The 17,145-nt window shown below is 42.0% G+C and overlaps 1 protein-coding gene across 1 annotated transcript in view; it reads right to left on the bottom strand.

Annotated features, from left to right (window-relative positions):
* Positions 1 to 17,145, bottom strand: part of LOC145346460 (frizzled-6-like) — a 91,899-nt gene that overhangs the window by 32,177 nt on the left and 42,577 nt on the right. The window contains exon 7 of the mRNA XM_080193762.1: positions 8,661 to 8,775. Within this exon, the coding sequence (XP_080049888.1) occupies positions 8,661 to 8,775 (115 nt within the window). The remainder of the gene's footprint in view (positions 1 to 8,660; positions 8,776 to 17,145) is intronic.

Here is a 17,145-nt window from a genome sequence, read left to right on the forward strand (position 1 = left end):
AGTGGTTGTGAAGCTCATCAACACCCTCAATTTTTACACCAGAGGATCCTTCTAGATGGGAGTAGATGAGATTTAAAGTTTAAACTTTATTTATTAGTGTCACAAGTAGGCTTACATTTACACTGCAGTGAAATTACTGTGAAGATCCCCTAGTTGACACACTCCGGCGGCTGTTCAGGGACACTGAGGGAGAATTTAGCATGACAAATCCACCTAACCAGCATGTCTTTCAGATTGTGAGAGGAAATCGGAGCATCCAGAAGAAATTCACACAAACAAGGGGAGAATGTGTAGACTCCACACAGACAGTGACCCGAGCTGGGAATTGAACCCGGGTTCCTGGGTTCAGCAACAACTCACGGTTCACTGACCGTCGCTGCATCAGGGAGGTCACAAAGGCCCTGTACAGGAGAGGGGATTTCATCATCTTCTCACTGAGCAGAGAAGCAGGACGAACAAAGGATTTACCATGCTGACTTTCCAATGGTGCAGAGAGCATTGACTTTGAACATATAGTGCTAAATCTTACCAACTTAAAACATTTTCCAATGTCAGGACCAATAGTGGGTTCCACGCCTGCTCACCTCTGCAGTTATCCTCTGGTACAATCTTATGGCAGGTAGCCACTTAAGAGGCTACCTTCATGCTCACCACCCAAATGAGAATGATAAGCAGGTCCCAAGACAAGGCCCTGCAACACTGCAGCTCCATTGGATGGGCACTACAGAGACAGAAAGTTTATGGTTGTGTGGTCTCTTTATTAGGCCAGTGTGAAGGGGCTCCAGATGGTGTCCCAGCTTGCTGCAGGAGGTTGGGGTGGAAAGCAAGAGGTTCATGTTCACACCATCTCCAACATCTTACACTTCATGCCTGAGGCCAGGCTGAGAGATGGGCGTGATTTGAGAAGAGCCATAACGCAGGAACATATCATCACCCTGGATCTGGATGCAATGATCTGAGCTACAACCAGCTCCATGATGGGCAGCAGTAACTCCTCCATTAGCCCAAGTGATCCAGGTATGCCAATCACATTGCTGCTGTTCTTTTCCGAGTGGTTGTTGGCTATTTTATCTTTCAAAAGATAGGTAGGAATTTCAGAATGTGTTGCCATGTGTTTGGGTGATGTGCCTGCCATGGCTGTATTGTTGAAACTATGTGAAGGCACAAGAGGTAGGCATGAGGCTGGCATTATTGGAAGTTATGTAAGGGTGAGGAAGGCTATCTCAATTACTTTAGTACACTCTAAAATAACTGGTTAATCTATTTTGCTGGGGCACTTCCAAGAGGCTCTCCCAGTTCATTTGTTGATAAATACATGACATTACTTCTCCATAATTTTGTACAAAAGTATTAAAAATAATCATTTGTGTTCAGTAGGCAATGTCACATGGCAAAAAGTCAAAGAAGAAGAACATGCAATCTCACTCAGATCTCCAAACTCTTCTGTAAGCATTGAAAACAAAATAATGAGAATCCTGGAAATGTGTGACACCATTTCACACAGAATTATCACTCCTCCAGCAACTTGGGGAAGGTGATACTAACTGCCAATGCTGTCACCTCAAGTGCCATAAAAATGTACCATCGTCAGCCAGGGAGGCAAGGGAACACACTATACATCTCCCCTTTTGTTCCTTGTTCAATTTGGGTACCAGCTTCTCACCTTCATAAAGTGACACTTGTTCAGCTAACCCATCACAGTGTTCTCTCCAACTCAGCATTTTACATGATGGCTACCAGCTCCTTTTACAGTAATCAGTTACATTCACCACTCTAAAATCTCTTCATCCGCTTTGAGCTCTCAAGTTATTTACTTCACCTCTCCCATGTCGCTTGGCATTCACTCCTCAACTACCCTCATTTACTCTACCCTCTTGCAGGAAGATAACTGCCAAAGGCAGCTGGAGACACATCCCCAAGACAACTAGGAATCACAGCTGCAAAGATATTACTGTGCCTCACAACAGCAGCACGTACCAGACCTCCAGTCAAACCTCCATCCCCTTCCCACATTGCGTTATATCAGTGGGAGGCAACATAAGCTACCATAATGCAAAGTGATGTGAAACAAGGACCTTCTCTGTTCCATGAATATGTTTAGAGTATGAGCATTCAGTGCCTTGTGGAATTTGGCCATCATGTGTGAGCTGGCTTTTTGAAACAGTTATCCAATTAATTATGCTCCTTTTTTCAGCAGTCTGCAAATTCTCCTTTTCAAATACACACTCAATTCTCTTTTGGAAGTTACTGTTGAAGCTGCTTCCATCCCCTTTCAAACAATGCACTGCAGACTGTAACAACATGCTGCATTCTCATTTCTCCTCTAGTTCTTTTTACAATAATTTTAAATCTGTGCCCTCTGGTTACTGACTCACCTACTCTTTACTGTGTTTACGCCAGTCCAACGCCGGCATACCCACATCATACTGACTCACCTGCCAGAGGGAACAGATCTTCTGTATTTACTCAATGAAAACCTTTCATACATTGAACACCTCTACAAAAGCTTCCCTAAACCTTCTCTGCTCTAAGCCAAACAATCCAAGAGTCTTTAGTCTCTACATACTTAACGTTCCTCAACCTTGGAAATTGGAACTGTATTCAGTATCGTACATATGGTTTAACCAATGTCCAACAACAGAAGTTATTAAGCACAACTGCTCTGTTTTCCAATTCTATTTTTCTAGCAACAGACCCAAGTGGTTTGTTTGCACTTTACAAATGTTTAACATTTTTAACTTTGATGTTGACTGCTGTTACCCAATGTAGCAATGGTACAATGGTAACAATGCCATTGATCGTCACTTAGACACATTAAAATAAGGCCAGTCACGACTTGGGAGCTTTTCATTGGAAAATTGCTGAAACTAAATCAGGTAACTTTTATGAAACACAGGCTTAGCCTAAACATAAATATTAGACTGAATTCTTCAGTCTCATGCTTAGTGGGATCCATTTCAAATGAGAACGGAGAATTTGGCATTCCAGTCTAAACTCCATTCATTTCCAGCAGCACTGGAAAATGCCAGCTGCAAATGAGCATGGAAGATTTTGGCCATTATGCCCAATTCTGGACATTGTGCTTTAGGAAGCATGCAAAGTTTAGAGAGGTTGCAGCAAAGATTTATGAGAGTTGTATCAGGGATGAGGGATTTTATTTATATGGATAGATTGGAGAATCTGTGGTTATTCTTTTTAAAAAAGGTTCAGAGGAGATTTGATAGAGGTATTCAAAATCATGGAGTGTCTAGACAGAGCAGATAGAGACAAATTGTTCCCATTGGCAGATAGGACGAGAACCAGAGAGCCCCGATTTAATTGGGTGACAAAAGAACCAACAGCAATGTGGGGTGAAAAATTTTAAGCAGCAAATGGCTAAGACTGGAAATTCGCTATCGAGAATATGATGGAGATAGGTTGATCATAGTTTTGAGAAAGGAACCTGAAGAGAAAAGATTTTCAGGATTACAAGAAAACGGCAAAATAATGGAACTAGCTGATGTGTTTTTGCAGACAGCCAGCATTAATCCAACTGGTTGAATGGCCTCCTCCTTCTGTGGTATAACCTTTTTAAGATTCTATAATTTCTTTTCGCCATCTCAAAATATTTGAATTATGTTTATAAGACATAACTTTCCCCTATCAAATCCATGCTGACTGTTCTTGATTAATTTATGCCATAGAAACTTAGAAGATAGGAGCAGGAGGAGGCCATTTGGTTACTCGAGCCTGCTCTGCCATTCATTACGATCATAGCTGATCATCCAATTCAATAGCCTAATCCTGCTTTTTCCCCAAAACCTTTGATCCCATTTGCCCCAAGTGCTTCTTGAATACATTCAATGTTTTGGCATTCTAAATGATGATTTATACAATCCTTTAGAATTGCTCCCAATAATTTCCCCACCATTTAGATTTAATGGCCCTTCTTCCTTTTTAATCAATGGCACACATTAGCAGTCCTCCTACCCCATGCCTGTAGCCAAAGAAGATTGAGAAATGATTGTAATAGTCTCTACAATTCCCTCCCTTGTTCCTCTTAACAGCTTGGGGTACATTTTGTCTGGTCTAGCAAGATATAGCAAGAGGCTATATCTATTGGGGTGCCCCAGGGGTCGGTGCTGGGGCCTCAGCTATTTACCATTTATATAGATGATCTGGAGGAGGGAACCAAGTGCAGGGTGTCGAAATTTGCTGATGACACCAAGATTGGGGGAAAGGCAAATTGTGCGGAGGGTGTGGAGAGTCTGCAGAAGGATCTAGATAGGCTGGGTGAATGGGCCAGGAAATGGCAAATGGAATTTAATGTTGGCAAGTGTGAGGTGGTCCACTTTGGTAGGAAGAATGGTAGGAAGGACTATTACTTACGTGGCGAAAAACTGCAGCAGGCGACGGTGCAGAGGGACCTCGGGGTCCTTGTGCATGAGTCGCAAAAACCCAGCTTGCAGGTGCAGCAGGTGGTCAGGAAGGCGAATGGGATGCTGGCCTTCATAGCGAGGGGGATTGAATATAAAAGTAGGGAGGTCTTGCTGCAGCTGTATAGGGCATTGGTGAGGCCGCAGCTGGAGTACTGTGTGCAGTTTTGGGCGCCGCACCTGCGCAAGGATATTTTGGCCCTGGAGGGAGTGCAGAGGAGGTTTACTAGGCTGATACCGGAGTTGAGGGGATTGAGCTATGAGGAGAGGCTGAATAAACTAGGCTTGTACTCATTAGAGTTTAGAAGAATGAGGGGAGATCTCATTGAGACGTATAAGATGATGAATGGGATGGATAGGATAGAGGTGGAGAGACTCTTCCCGCTCAAAAAAGACAGTAGGACTAGGGGGCACAGCCTCAAGATAAAGGGGAGGCGGTTTAGAACGGAGTTGAGGAGGAACTTCTTCACTCAAAGGGTGGTGAATCTCTGGAATTCTCTGCCCGTTGAAGTGGTGGAGGCTGCCTCGCTAAATATTTTTAAGAAGCGGGTTGATGGGTTCTTGATAAGAGAGGGGATTAAGGGTTATGGGGAGAGGGCGGGAAAGTGGAACTGAGCCACAACAGATCAGCCATGATCTTATTGAATGGCGGGGCAGGCTCGAAGGGCTAGATGGCCTACTCCTGCTCCTATTTCTTATGTTCTTATGTTCTATTAACATTTCCAGCCTCACCATGTTTATATCTCCAGTACTTTAAACTCCTGCTTAAATACATTGTTTGCATTGTTCCCTTCTTTTATGAAAGCTAATTCACAGGATTCAGCGAGAACCATGCTCACATCTTTCATCTGTCTGTAATCAGTACTATGCTTTCCTCTTATTTTTTATGTACCTATTAAACACGTTTGGATTTTCACTGAAATTATTTGCTTATACATGCCAGTATTTTTTTCAACATCTTTTGTTTTCCGAGTTTCCTTTTTAGTTTCATCCTTGCATTTCCTATACTTGTCCGGGCTCTCTGCTGTGTTAAGCTCTTAGTTTCTCATGTAAGTTTCTGCTGTTTTGTCTTCTCCTACTCTGTACACTCTTTGACATCCAAGTGAGGTCTAGAAATGGGGCCCTTTTTCTTTGTGGGAACATTTTTGTTCTGAGCTCTTTCCATCGCCTCCTTGAATAGATCCCACTGCTCTGACTTACTTAACTTCAAGGAACTTTTTCCACCCTACCTTTGCCAAGATAAACTTGAGCTTAGTAAAGTGAGCCTTCCCACACTTTAAAACCATTACTCTTGGCCTTTGTCCTTTTCCATAAATGCATTAATTTTTTTTGATATGCTTATTGAAAATGTTCTTATATTTTACACAGCAAACAAACACAGATACAGATCCATGCCGTGCTCGTGTGTACATTCCAGCGTGACTGGGCACAGACTGTGGCCAGGGGACAAACCCCTAGTACCCCAGCACCCACCCTGATGGTACTGATGGTAATAATTTAAAAACAAAAAGGCAGAGGAATGCTACTGGAGAACCAACTGAACTCCCAAACAGCCCAGGCTATAAATTAGTGAGCAGAGAAAGGAAAGAGAGACAGCGAAGGAGAGCGAAGAAAGAGATCGAGAGGAGAAAGAGAAAAGTTCTCAGCAGGGTGGGTGGATGTACTCAGGTAAAGGGACAGAGCGTGTCCACCAATTGTGGGAGGGTGGTTCTGTAGGAGAACCCTGGAGTCCTGGGGCCATCAGGTATCTACTCACCCAGCTCCAACTGGTGTCCCAACATGCACTGTAAATAGTTACCAGATCTTATAGAACCTAGCAGTGGACCCATGTAGTGTGCACCTCATCTTCTCCAGCTTAATGGTATCTACCACCTCCTTTATCTACTGTGAGTGCGTTGGGGGTACACCTGATTTCCACCTAAACAGGATTAGTCGTCTTGCCAGGAGTGTAGTGAAACTTACAAAATCCGCTTGGAATTTTTGGCAGAGGTGGAATTAAAGGCACGACCCAAAACAGGGCAGTCTGGGGGATGCACTTATGTCCCAATCTTGCATCTCAAATATCGATGTCCAGTAGTTATACAGTGATAGGCAAGCCCAGAACATAAGTAAAAGGGTGACGGGAGCTTGCTGGCACCATTCACAAATGGGGCTTATGCCTGGGTACATTCTAGAGAGTCTAACCCTACTTAGATACGCTGTGTGAAAGAGTTTACATTGTATCACACCCAGCTTGGCATATATTGAGGAGAAATGCATTAAGTCTAACTGAATTATAATCAGAACCTTCAAAATGTTCTGCCACTGATCATCTTTCCACCTGTACAGCTTTCTTTCCTAAAGCTATATCAAAAGCTGCCACTTCTAACCTTCCTTAAGGGATGTTTCAGTCATAGCTGTGATATCATACTTCCAAGTGTCTGTGTCCCTGCTCACCTGCTTTATTAATTTGGCTTCTTTAATTTTAAATATATACCAGTAATCACTGAACAACTGCCGTCCTGTCCATTTTCTAGTCTTTGTTTTGTCAGTTTTCAGCGCTCATAATAATTTTCTTTCATTTCAAGCTTTTCTTCTCTCCCTTCTAAATCTATGCTCAGATTTCCATCCGCCTACCAAACAAATCTAAATGGCACAGTCATGCATTTCTTCTTCATCTGCACATTTGTCAGTAATGGGGTGACCAGCTCCTGGATTTCAGCTTTAATTCATCTCTGTACAAGTGCTGGACCATACATTTATGCAGTTTAAGTTCAGGATGTATGCCTGTGTACCCCTCCCTACCTTTCTGTTTTTACAGTTCCAATCCCCCCCCCACCCCCCTCATATCATCAACATCTCCCTATTTTTTGCTAGGAGTTCCCACATACCACAGGATGTGCATTCCGCAGGACTGAGGTTCCCTTCCATGTCTCTTAATATCATTATACAACTAGCCAAACTTACCAGAAATTATTTGTCCTGGACAAAAAAAGAATACTCACCAACCACTCACCACACGCTCCCTTACTTTCTGGCTCTCAGGTTGAAGACAACTTTGATTAAAGAAAGAAAGTTGCATAGTGTTTGCTCGCCCAATATGCTCATCCTCAAAGCGCCACCTCTAAACAAGATGTGATGGCACAGTGAGCATCCCTTTGGCACAATTCCAAGGCTACCTGGCTCTCCCTGGTGCTTTGCCCTGCCAGCTGATCACCTCTCCTTCCTGCTCCTTTTAAAATTTGGCCTGGGCTCTTTGCGCTGTCTACTTGCCTGTTTGCTTGGCCATTGAGAAAAATGTTCCTCGAAGAAAACCGCTCAGGGCATTTTTTTAATATTCCAAACAGCAGTGGGAGGAATTTCAATGCCATCCCAGCTGAGTTAAATCCAAGTGCTCTGGATGGAGTAACTTGGTCAATCCCTTTTAATCAGAAATTCAGTTTAGTGGTTTTGTAAAGATGTATAAAGATTTTCTTTTTTTTGGAATGATTAATATATTGTATTCGTTACACGTGGCGTGCGTTCCATTTCTCATCCACTCAATGATAAATGTAAGGCTCAGTTTTATAGGAAAGCTATTGCTTATCATTAATATTACTCTGAACGCTAATCATAACACTTGGGTCCTTCAAATCAACAATCCAAAATAAGCATCTTTCTCAATCCTGGCGAGAAACTCCCAGTCACTCCAAAGGAGCATTTCTATCAGAGCTAGCAAGTTCTCCATGAACTTTATCCCACTTTAATAAACTTCTGTAAGGAAGTATATTTGCAGAAACTAGGTAAGCCTAATGAGCGTTAACTTAAAGATTAATAAAAAGAGCCTTATCTGGCTCATTGGAAGACTTCGCCACATGCTAACTTCATTTAACTAAAGACTCAACACACTAACTTCATTTTAACTTAAAACTCAACGTACTAACTTCATATTAACTAAAGATTGAAGTATTTTATAAAATTTTTCACTGCTGACTAAAAGCCTCTCCTTCCCAACTACCTCCCCGCTTGACCCCACACTGTCCAGTCATTGGAATGGAACAGAAACCAAACTTTATGTTGTGGTTTGATGTCTATAAACAGTTACATTGCTAATCATCCCTGATAGACTGCCAGGAATTAAGAAGCAGGATCTAAGATGGGTCGCACAATCGGTAGCATTGCTAACAGGAGGTAAATTTCCTCCCCAGATTTAACCATACCAAACGGAGAGACTCTGAATCATGTCTTTACAGAATGGTCCGCACAAAGAAAAAGAACAAGTTTTACCCTTTCCATAAACTCCTCTTCCCGCAGGCGAGCAGCTCTTTTCTTGCCTAATTCGGCGCTGACTAAAGGTAGAATGAGCCAGGTGAAGAGCAGTATGCGAGCCAGGGAGCCCATGTTGGGGGGATTAAAAAATGAGAGCTATTGAAAAGGAGCTGGGCAGGGAGTTCACTCCGATCTCGCTCAGCCTCTCTCGCTACTTTGCCGCGTCTGCTTCAGATCCTGCACAGCAGCATCTGCAGGGATTTCAGGAATGTCTCAGCCCCCAAATCACTGACTCACTTGCAGACCAAAGGCAAGAGTGGGAATGTTAAAACTTTCAAAACTACAGTTTACATCTTTGTTAGCGAGTTTAGATTTCTTGACGGAATAAAAATAAAGACATGGATAGAAAAGCAAGCCTGTGGCCGGCAGCGGAAATACACTGCATGTTATAACCGCCGCTACTTTGGAAAACAAAGATGGGTTTGTGAGTCCCTTTTGCAGCTGCAGACTGGATGAATGCAGTTTTCAAGCTCACTATTCTAAACGTGGCATGTCAACTGATTTGGACAGATTGGCAAGGCGCAAATGATAGGATGTGCAAATAATAAGCTTCAGGAATATATTTATCAGAGCTTCGAATTACAGTGCATCTTAACACAAGTTTTCATTTGTGCTGCCATAGCATTTTAATCGGTGGATATTCGCCGCCCCTTTCTCTCAATTAGCCAATACAGAAGGTACTTCAATACCCCCCCTAGTTGCGTTTACATAAATACCAGGAGCCAGCACTGATTCGAAATGTACCAGTAAAAAGGGGCGCAGAGATTTGAACTGATTCTGGATTAGATCTTCCCTCCCTCCTCCGGGGGGAGGGAAGCAATTCAGCCCACTCAGCTCCAGCACCCGGCCATACACGGATCCTGAATTCAGGTTGAATTTGCGACGGATCCATTCCGCATCTACTCTATAGTTGTGGTATAATTGTAATTTAAATGCAGTAGCACACACTAAACTTTTATTAGTCAATCAGAACTCTGGAACTAAAAGTGAAAAACAAAAATACAGCGTTAGGGTTCATTCCCTGTGGCTGGGTCCAAATCCCACACCAATGGACTGCAGCGCTTCATCTTCTCAAGGTCCCTATGTGCTGGGTTTGCCAGCAACTCTCTCACCCCATGAGAAAAATAAAATGAAAATCTTGTCCCTGACATTTATGCTTTGCTCTTTCCTTTTCAGCCAAGGTACTGATCAACCAAATTCCCTCCCTGGCAAAGGTGGATCTACAGTTTGTGGGGCCCTGTGCTCATCTTCATTTATTCCCCCCCCCCATCCCCACCGAAGCAAAGGCTGCAGACACAAAGATACACAAGTTGATCACTGCTTGTGGTTTTTTTATTCACACCTGTGTGAATAATTGCTCCATCACAAACACTCCCTCCCTCCAAAACACAACCCAGCCCTCACACTCTCCCTCCCTGTAAATCTGCCACCCTGGTTAACCCTCTCACATTCGCCCCCCCTCCCCCCCCCCAACCCCCTAACAGCCTCCCCTCAAACTCTTCCATTCTCACAATCCCATTCACCTTGTCTGCTGACCTCACCTCATGGTAGCTTTTGGCACCTCACACTTTATTGTTGCTGGCCTGCCTCGGATAGAGTCGTATCTTTGATACTCGCCTTTCACAAAAACAATGAAGCCTCAGCAGCCTCTGCCTCAGCTAATCCCCACCTCTCTTCATTCCTCGTGCACATACCTCAAGTTAATCATTCCTACAGTTCAAACCAGTGTTTTCCCGCTCTTTGAGATACATTCATCAGAATGTGATTTTGCTCTACATTAATGCAGAGTAATCAGGCTCCGATTGGATGCCCAGTGCACCGGCTGGTATGATTCCCACAGTGGTTGAGTCCCTATGCCTCAGCATGGTGTGCTTCATTGTAAATCTGTCTCTCTTTCTTGGCCTTCATGAGTCATTGTTAATGGTTTCTTCTGTTCCGGTATTGTCCCCCTCTGTTTTAAATCTACTGTCATCACCTTCTTCCCCAAAATACTCCACATTTGCAAACTACCTCCCTATCTCCAAATTCACCTTCCTCCGCACAATCTTTGAATTTGATGTCCTCCCCCCCCCCCAACCATGGCACGCATTTCTTTCATATTAAAAACACAATCTCTGCATCTTACTTGGTTTATTTCCTTTAAATCTGTGCCCTCTGGTTATTCAGTTCTGAAGAACAATCATACAGACTCAAAACGTTAATTCTGCTCCTGTGTCCACAGACTAAGCAAATTTGGCATGTCCACCATAATTCTCACCAACTTTTACAGATGCACCATAGAAAGCATTCTTTCTGATTATATCACGGTTTGGTGTGGCTCCTGCTCTAACCAAGACCACAAAAAGTTACAAAGGGTCCTAAACAAAACCCAGTCCATCAGTCAATCCAGCCTCCCATCCATTGACTCTGTCTACATTTCCTGCGCCTTGGAAAAGCAGCCAGCATAATTAAGGAACCCACGCACCCTGGACATTCTCTCTTCCACCTTCTTTCATTGGGAAAAAGATACAAAAGTCTGAGGTCATGTACCAACTGACTAAAGAACAACTTCTTCCCCGCTGCCATCAGATTTTTGAATGCAACTACCTTGCATTAAGTTGATCTTTCCCTACATCCTAGCTATGAGTGTAACACTACATTCTGTTCTCTCTCATTTCCTTCTTTATGATTGATATGTTTTGTCTGTATAGTACACAAGAAACAATACTTTTCACTGTATACCAATACATGTGACAATAATAAATCAAATCAAAATCGGATGTTGCCAGACCTACTGAACTTCTCCGGCATTTTCTGTTTTTATTCCTCTGACCTTCTGCCACTGGAAACTGTTTGTCCTTAGTTATGCTAAGAAAACTCGTCATGATTTTAATTACCTCTATAATTAAGTCTCCCTTTAACCTTCACTGTTCTTAGGACAACAATCCCAATTTCTCAATTTCTCCATATAACTGAAATACTTAATCATTAGTGAATTTCTTTTGCCTCCGCTCTGAGGCATTAACATTTTCCCTAAGGTATGGTTTCCCAGCTGAGGCTTTACCAGTGATTGAGTACCATCAACAAAACTGAAGGTCTACAATGCCGTGGTACTCACTACCCTCCTGTATGCCTGTGAAACGTGGACTGTGTATCGAAGGCATGCAAGACAGCTCAATCATTTCCACATGACTTGTCTTCACAGAATATTACACATCCGATGGCAAGACAAAGTACCAGACACTGAAGTTCTCTCTAGAGCAAGTCTACCATCAGTCCACACACTGCTGATGAGAGCACAGACCCGGTGGGCAGGTCATGTCATCCGTATGTCAGATGAGTGCATACCCAAGCAGCTCCATTTTGGGGAACTCTCTGCTGGAAGATGCTCTCATGGAGGGCAGAAGAAACATTTCAAAGATGCACTAAAGGCCTCCCTGAAGTCACTTGACATTGACACGACCACCTAGGAAATGCTGGCACAAAACCGCCCTACCTGGCGCTGTCTCATCCACAAAGGCTGTCAAGCTCACGAAGCAAGGTGTATTGCTGAAGCACAACTTAAGCACAAGCTGCGCAAGTCCAGAGCCACCAGCGCAACAACTACAGCGTCTACACGAGTCTGTCCAATATGTGTCAGGACATTCCGTGCCCGAATTGGCCTGATCAGTCATCTTCAGACACATTGCAACCAGCCTCAAAAATGACTAATAGTGTCGAGGTCCTCATTGATGACGATGGATGAACAACTACCAGTGATTATAAAGTTTAAACAAAGCTGTATTTTTCTATTAATAATAAAGGATCCCACCAGCATTTTTAAACAGCCTTCTCAATTTGACCGTCCACTTTGAATGGTTGCTCTGTTCCAGCACCTTGCTTAGAATTGTAACATTTAGCTTCCGTTGTCACTCCTCATTCCTGCCCCTAAAATTAAACTTATCATTCTTTCACTGTGAACAGTTTTTGTCCCTTAATATAAAGAAAATTATACTAGCATTGGAGACAGTCCAGAGAAGGTTCACTAGGTTGATCCTGGGTATGGAGGGATTTTTCTTAGAAGGAGAGGTTAAGTAGGTTGGGCCTCTATTCGCTGGAGTTTAGAAGAATGATAGACAACTTATTGAGACAGGTATGATTCTCAGGGGGCTTTGCAGGGCAGCTGCTGAGAGATTGTTTCCCCTTGTGGAAGAGTTTAGGACGATAGGGCACAGAGTAAGGGGTCACCCATTTAAGACAAAGATAAGGAATTTCTTTTCTCAGAAGGGAGTGAATCTGAGGGTTGTAGAGGCTGGGTCATAGATTTGGAGAATCCCTATAGTGCAGAAGGATGCCATTTTGTCCATCAAGTCTGCACTGACTCTTAACATCTTACCCAGGTCCATTCCCCACCCCATTCTCTTAACCCCAAGCATTTACTTTACTAAATTCCCTAACTTATCTTGGGACACTAAGGGGCAATTTAGCATCGCCAATCCACCTACCCTGGACTGTTGGTGCCAGAGTATCTAGAGGAAATCCATGCAGACGGGGAGAATGCACAAATTCCACAGATTGTTAACTATGATCAAGGCTGATAGACTTTTAATCAGTAAGGGAATCAAGGGTTATGGAAATAAGGTGGGAAAGTGGATTTGAGAATTATATCAAATCAGTCATGATTGCATTGAAATTTATCATACAGAAGTATGACTACTCATCTGTCTTGTTTCTGCCCATTTCACCAATCTGCTCATGTCCTCCTCCATGTTTACTATATTAGAGTTTCGTAATTTCAGGAGGAGCTGGGTCATCCACACAGTGGAATTTTGTCTTTTAACAGGTTTCCTGCCCAGAAACTCACCTGACTGAAATATCTTGTTGGCTTGTTGAGTGAGGAAAACTCCTGAGAAGGCTGTATTCCAGTAATGAGTGGGAATAGCATAGATAGTCCTAATTTTGAGGTGTTTGCAGTCCCGATGAAGGTCATCTATCCTTGGGAGCTGAGGAGGAGTGGAAAGATCTATGGAGAGGAGTACAGAAGGCCGCAATGCCAAGAGGCACAGTCAACGTCCTAGGGTGGGCTTACTAATCTGGAGCTGGGAAGATCAGTTATCTTGGGGTGCGAGGTCAACACTTATGGGTTGGGAGGTTTTCAATAGTGGGGGGATTGTTGTTAATGCTGAGAAAGATTGGTGATCCTGGTTATTGGGAAGCGGTGGTCTGGGGGTGCTGGTGGTGGTCTGAGATGATTTAAGTAGGGAACCAGGTTGTATGTTGGGCTATGGGAAACACTTCTGCTCTTCCTGACCCAAAAACATTGCTGGAAAAGCATTTGTTTCTTCCATTCAGCAGTTTTCACCTCCCTTTAGCAACTGGTTGTTCTGCGGCTTCCTGGTTGGTCAGGATTAAACTCATTATAACAGTTAAATGAACAATCCATTTCCTGGAAACTGGTAGGTTGACCTTGCCCTGCACCCACTTTGTTAAAGCTGGGGGTGGACAGAAATAGATAAAGTTTGGACTTGAGATTTTTAAAAATATTTTCACAATCCATAAGACCCAAAAGTCACCTATTAAGGGGTTTACATTTCCCATCATTGCCTTTACAAGTTTCCCATACACTGACTGGGCCTGGCATAGTTTTCAGATTTAGTTCTCTCCCAGTTTTTGGACACCATATAACATTTTCAATCGTGACTGTGATTTCTTCCCCCTTAACCCTCATCTCTAATTTCCCATTATGCTTTGACACTAACAGATAGACACTATATTTTCAGAGTCTGTTTCAGAATTATGACTTATTGACAAATGATTACTTTCCATCAACCCTCTTATTATATATATTCTTTCTAGTCCTACCATACCTACCTCAAATAGTCTATCCAATCCATAAATTATTTTTGTAACATTTGATCTTGAACTCACTAGGCCTATATTTCTCCATCCTTGTAAGAGAGAACACTATAGCTGTAGGTTGCATGCTTTTGCCACATACAGGGACTAAAATTGGACTCAATACTTCAAGTATGGAGGCATCAAAACTTTCCATATCCAAAGCATAGTTTTGTTTAAATTAATTCATGGAATGTGGATATTGCATGCAAGGCCATTATGTGTTGCTCATTGTTAATTGCCAAAAAGATAGTGGTGAGCTGTCTTCTTGAACTGCTGCAGTCCGTGTGGTGTAGGTATACCCACAATAGTGTTGTTAGATAAAGAGTGTCAGCATTTTCACCCAGTGAAGGAACAGAACACATTTCTAAATCAGAATGGTGTATGACTCCTTACAGCAAGGATGTAGTTGGTGTGTGATGGGATGGGACAGAAAACATGGCAGGCTTAGTATTTTGTTGTGTGCTTTGGTGAAACCATGTGCTGCTACAACAGTTTGTGTCCTTGACGTGAAGCCCATTTTTCAATGTCTCAGGCTTTCACATCCCCTTGTTCTCAGTTTCAGACCAATTTATATCTCAGCTAGTCAGGGTCCTTAGTTCTGCTCATTTATTTTATGCTTCTTTCAATCATCTGATGTAAAAATCATCTGTTATCCAGCCAATTCCTGTTTTTCTTTGATGATCAGAAATATTTTTTGTATGTGCTTCCTCCTCTTGCATTTTATTGCAATTCTACTTCAAGATTTGCTTAATTCTCCTTTTCTAGTTTCTAATGAAGGGTTACACCAGAAATGTTGGCCTGCTTGAGCACAGCACAGATGCTGATTGATCTGCTGTTTTTTACTCTAAAAAAAAATTAGCAAAGTTTAGAGGTCAGTAATGCCCACTATGGTTTGAAGATTTCCACATGTTTGCATAATAGTCACACGTTACACAAAACAATTAACTGGTGCACAGACATGTTACTACAACTACATTTATTAGATAACTGAAGAGTTTTCTGTTTTTTTCAACTGACTTGTATAAAATAATTTGACACATTATTACATTATAATCCAAATGCACAACACTAGTAGTCAGATTACAATGGTGAATAGAAATGCAAACTTGTGCAAAAGCAGATGAATCACAGGCCACCACCATCAAGAAAACATAAATGATACATATAATAGCAGCAAAACTCAAATGCACTTGAAGCAAACTATAAGAAATTAGGAACATTCCTCCATCCAGTCACTTTGTATTATTTAGCTACACCTTTCAGAGCCAAATCTGAAAGGAAGAATCTTGTGGTGTTTATTGATCTCCAGTTTATCCATTTAATTAAGCACATTCAGTAATTGTACGCATCACTGTCAATTCCAGTAACTTTCCACTATTTAAGCAGACTTGCATTTATACTCTGCAAATAATTGAACAATTTCACACTGCAATTGTCCCCAAAGATTTTGATAATCTTATACTAATAAATATTAGAGTGAAACACCTTCAGGACATGCATAATGGGCTTATTTACAAATGTAAAGACAAAATTTCATACAAATTACTAAATATGAAATTACAAACACATTCTTTTGAAATAGCTTAACTTGAATAATTGGTTGTTTAGGTCAATCGGCATTTGGGGTGATCTGTGCTTAAAATTGTAGTCAATATTGCTGACCCGCAAACATTCTCCTAAAATTGTAGCCAATGTCTAGTGAATCAATATCCACTCTAGATGACAGATACTGTTGTCTTTCTGTCTTGTTCCCATTCTGTATAAGGAATGCAATCTGATTACAGCCTTACTGTACATTTTGCTTATCTCACACTCCGAACACGTAACACCTTATTGCCTCGGAAGCAATAACTAATAGGAATTGACATTGGTTTAATTTGGTTCAAAGCAGCACAAAACTCTTAAGAAACCTATATTTTTGGTGACTTTAAAATATTTCATTGATACATATGACATGTGGTTTTAAAAAAAATGCAACATGTTCCTGCTTTGGCCACCCCGTGGCAGCAATGAGGACTTGCAGCTCTGGGAATATCACAGGTAGATCTCCAGTAACAAAAGCAGCATACTGTGGATGCTGGAAATCTGAAATAAAAACCGAAAATTCTGGAAATACTCAGCAGATTTAGCAGCATCTACAGAAACACAGTTAACATTTCAAGTCAAGGGAATTTCTTCAGAACAGAAGATAGAAATATAATTGGTTTTGAGCAAATGGAAGGGTCAGGAAGAACAAAAGGAAAGGTCTGAGACAGGTGGAGGGTGGAAGAAATTAAGTGACAAAAAATTCTGCAATACAAAAGGAAAATACAATGGTAATCATTGTAGTGAAGGAACAAAAGATTTGTTCAGAGTGACTGTGTACCAATGTCCAGTAAAACTCACTGGTTCCAATCCCAGAACATCTGGTAATACGGCAGTAGCTTTTGTTACCAACCTGATCTTTTCCTTGGATAAGCATATGGATGATATTGGAATAGTGCAGGTTAGATGGGCTTTAGATTGGTTCATAGGTCGGCACAACATCGAGGGCCAAATGCATATAATGTTCTATGTTCTCATATCTCCACTGCACATGCGTGCACGC

This window comes from Carcharhinus amblyrhynchos, chromosome 8 (genome assembly GCF_965287045.1).
Source record: "Carcharhinus amblyrhynchos chromosome 8, sCarAmb.v2.hapA, whole genome shotgun sequence".
In the NCBI taxonomy this organism is placed as follows: domain Eukaryota; kingdom Metazoa; phylum Chordata; class Chondrichthyes; order Carcharhiniformes; family Carcharhinidae; genus Carcharhinus; species Carcharhinus amblyrhynchos.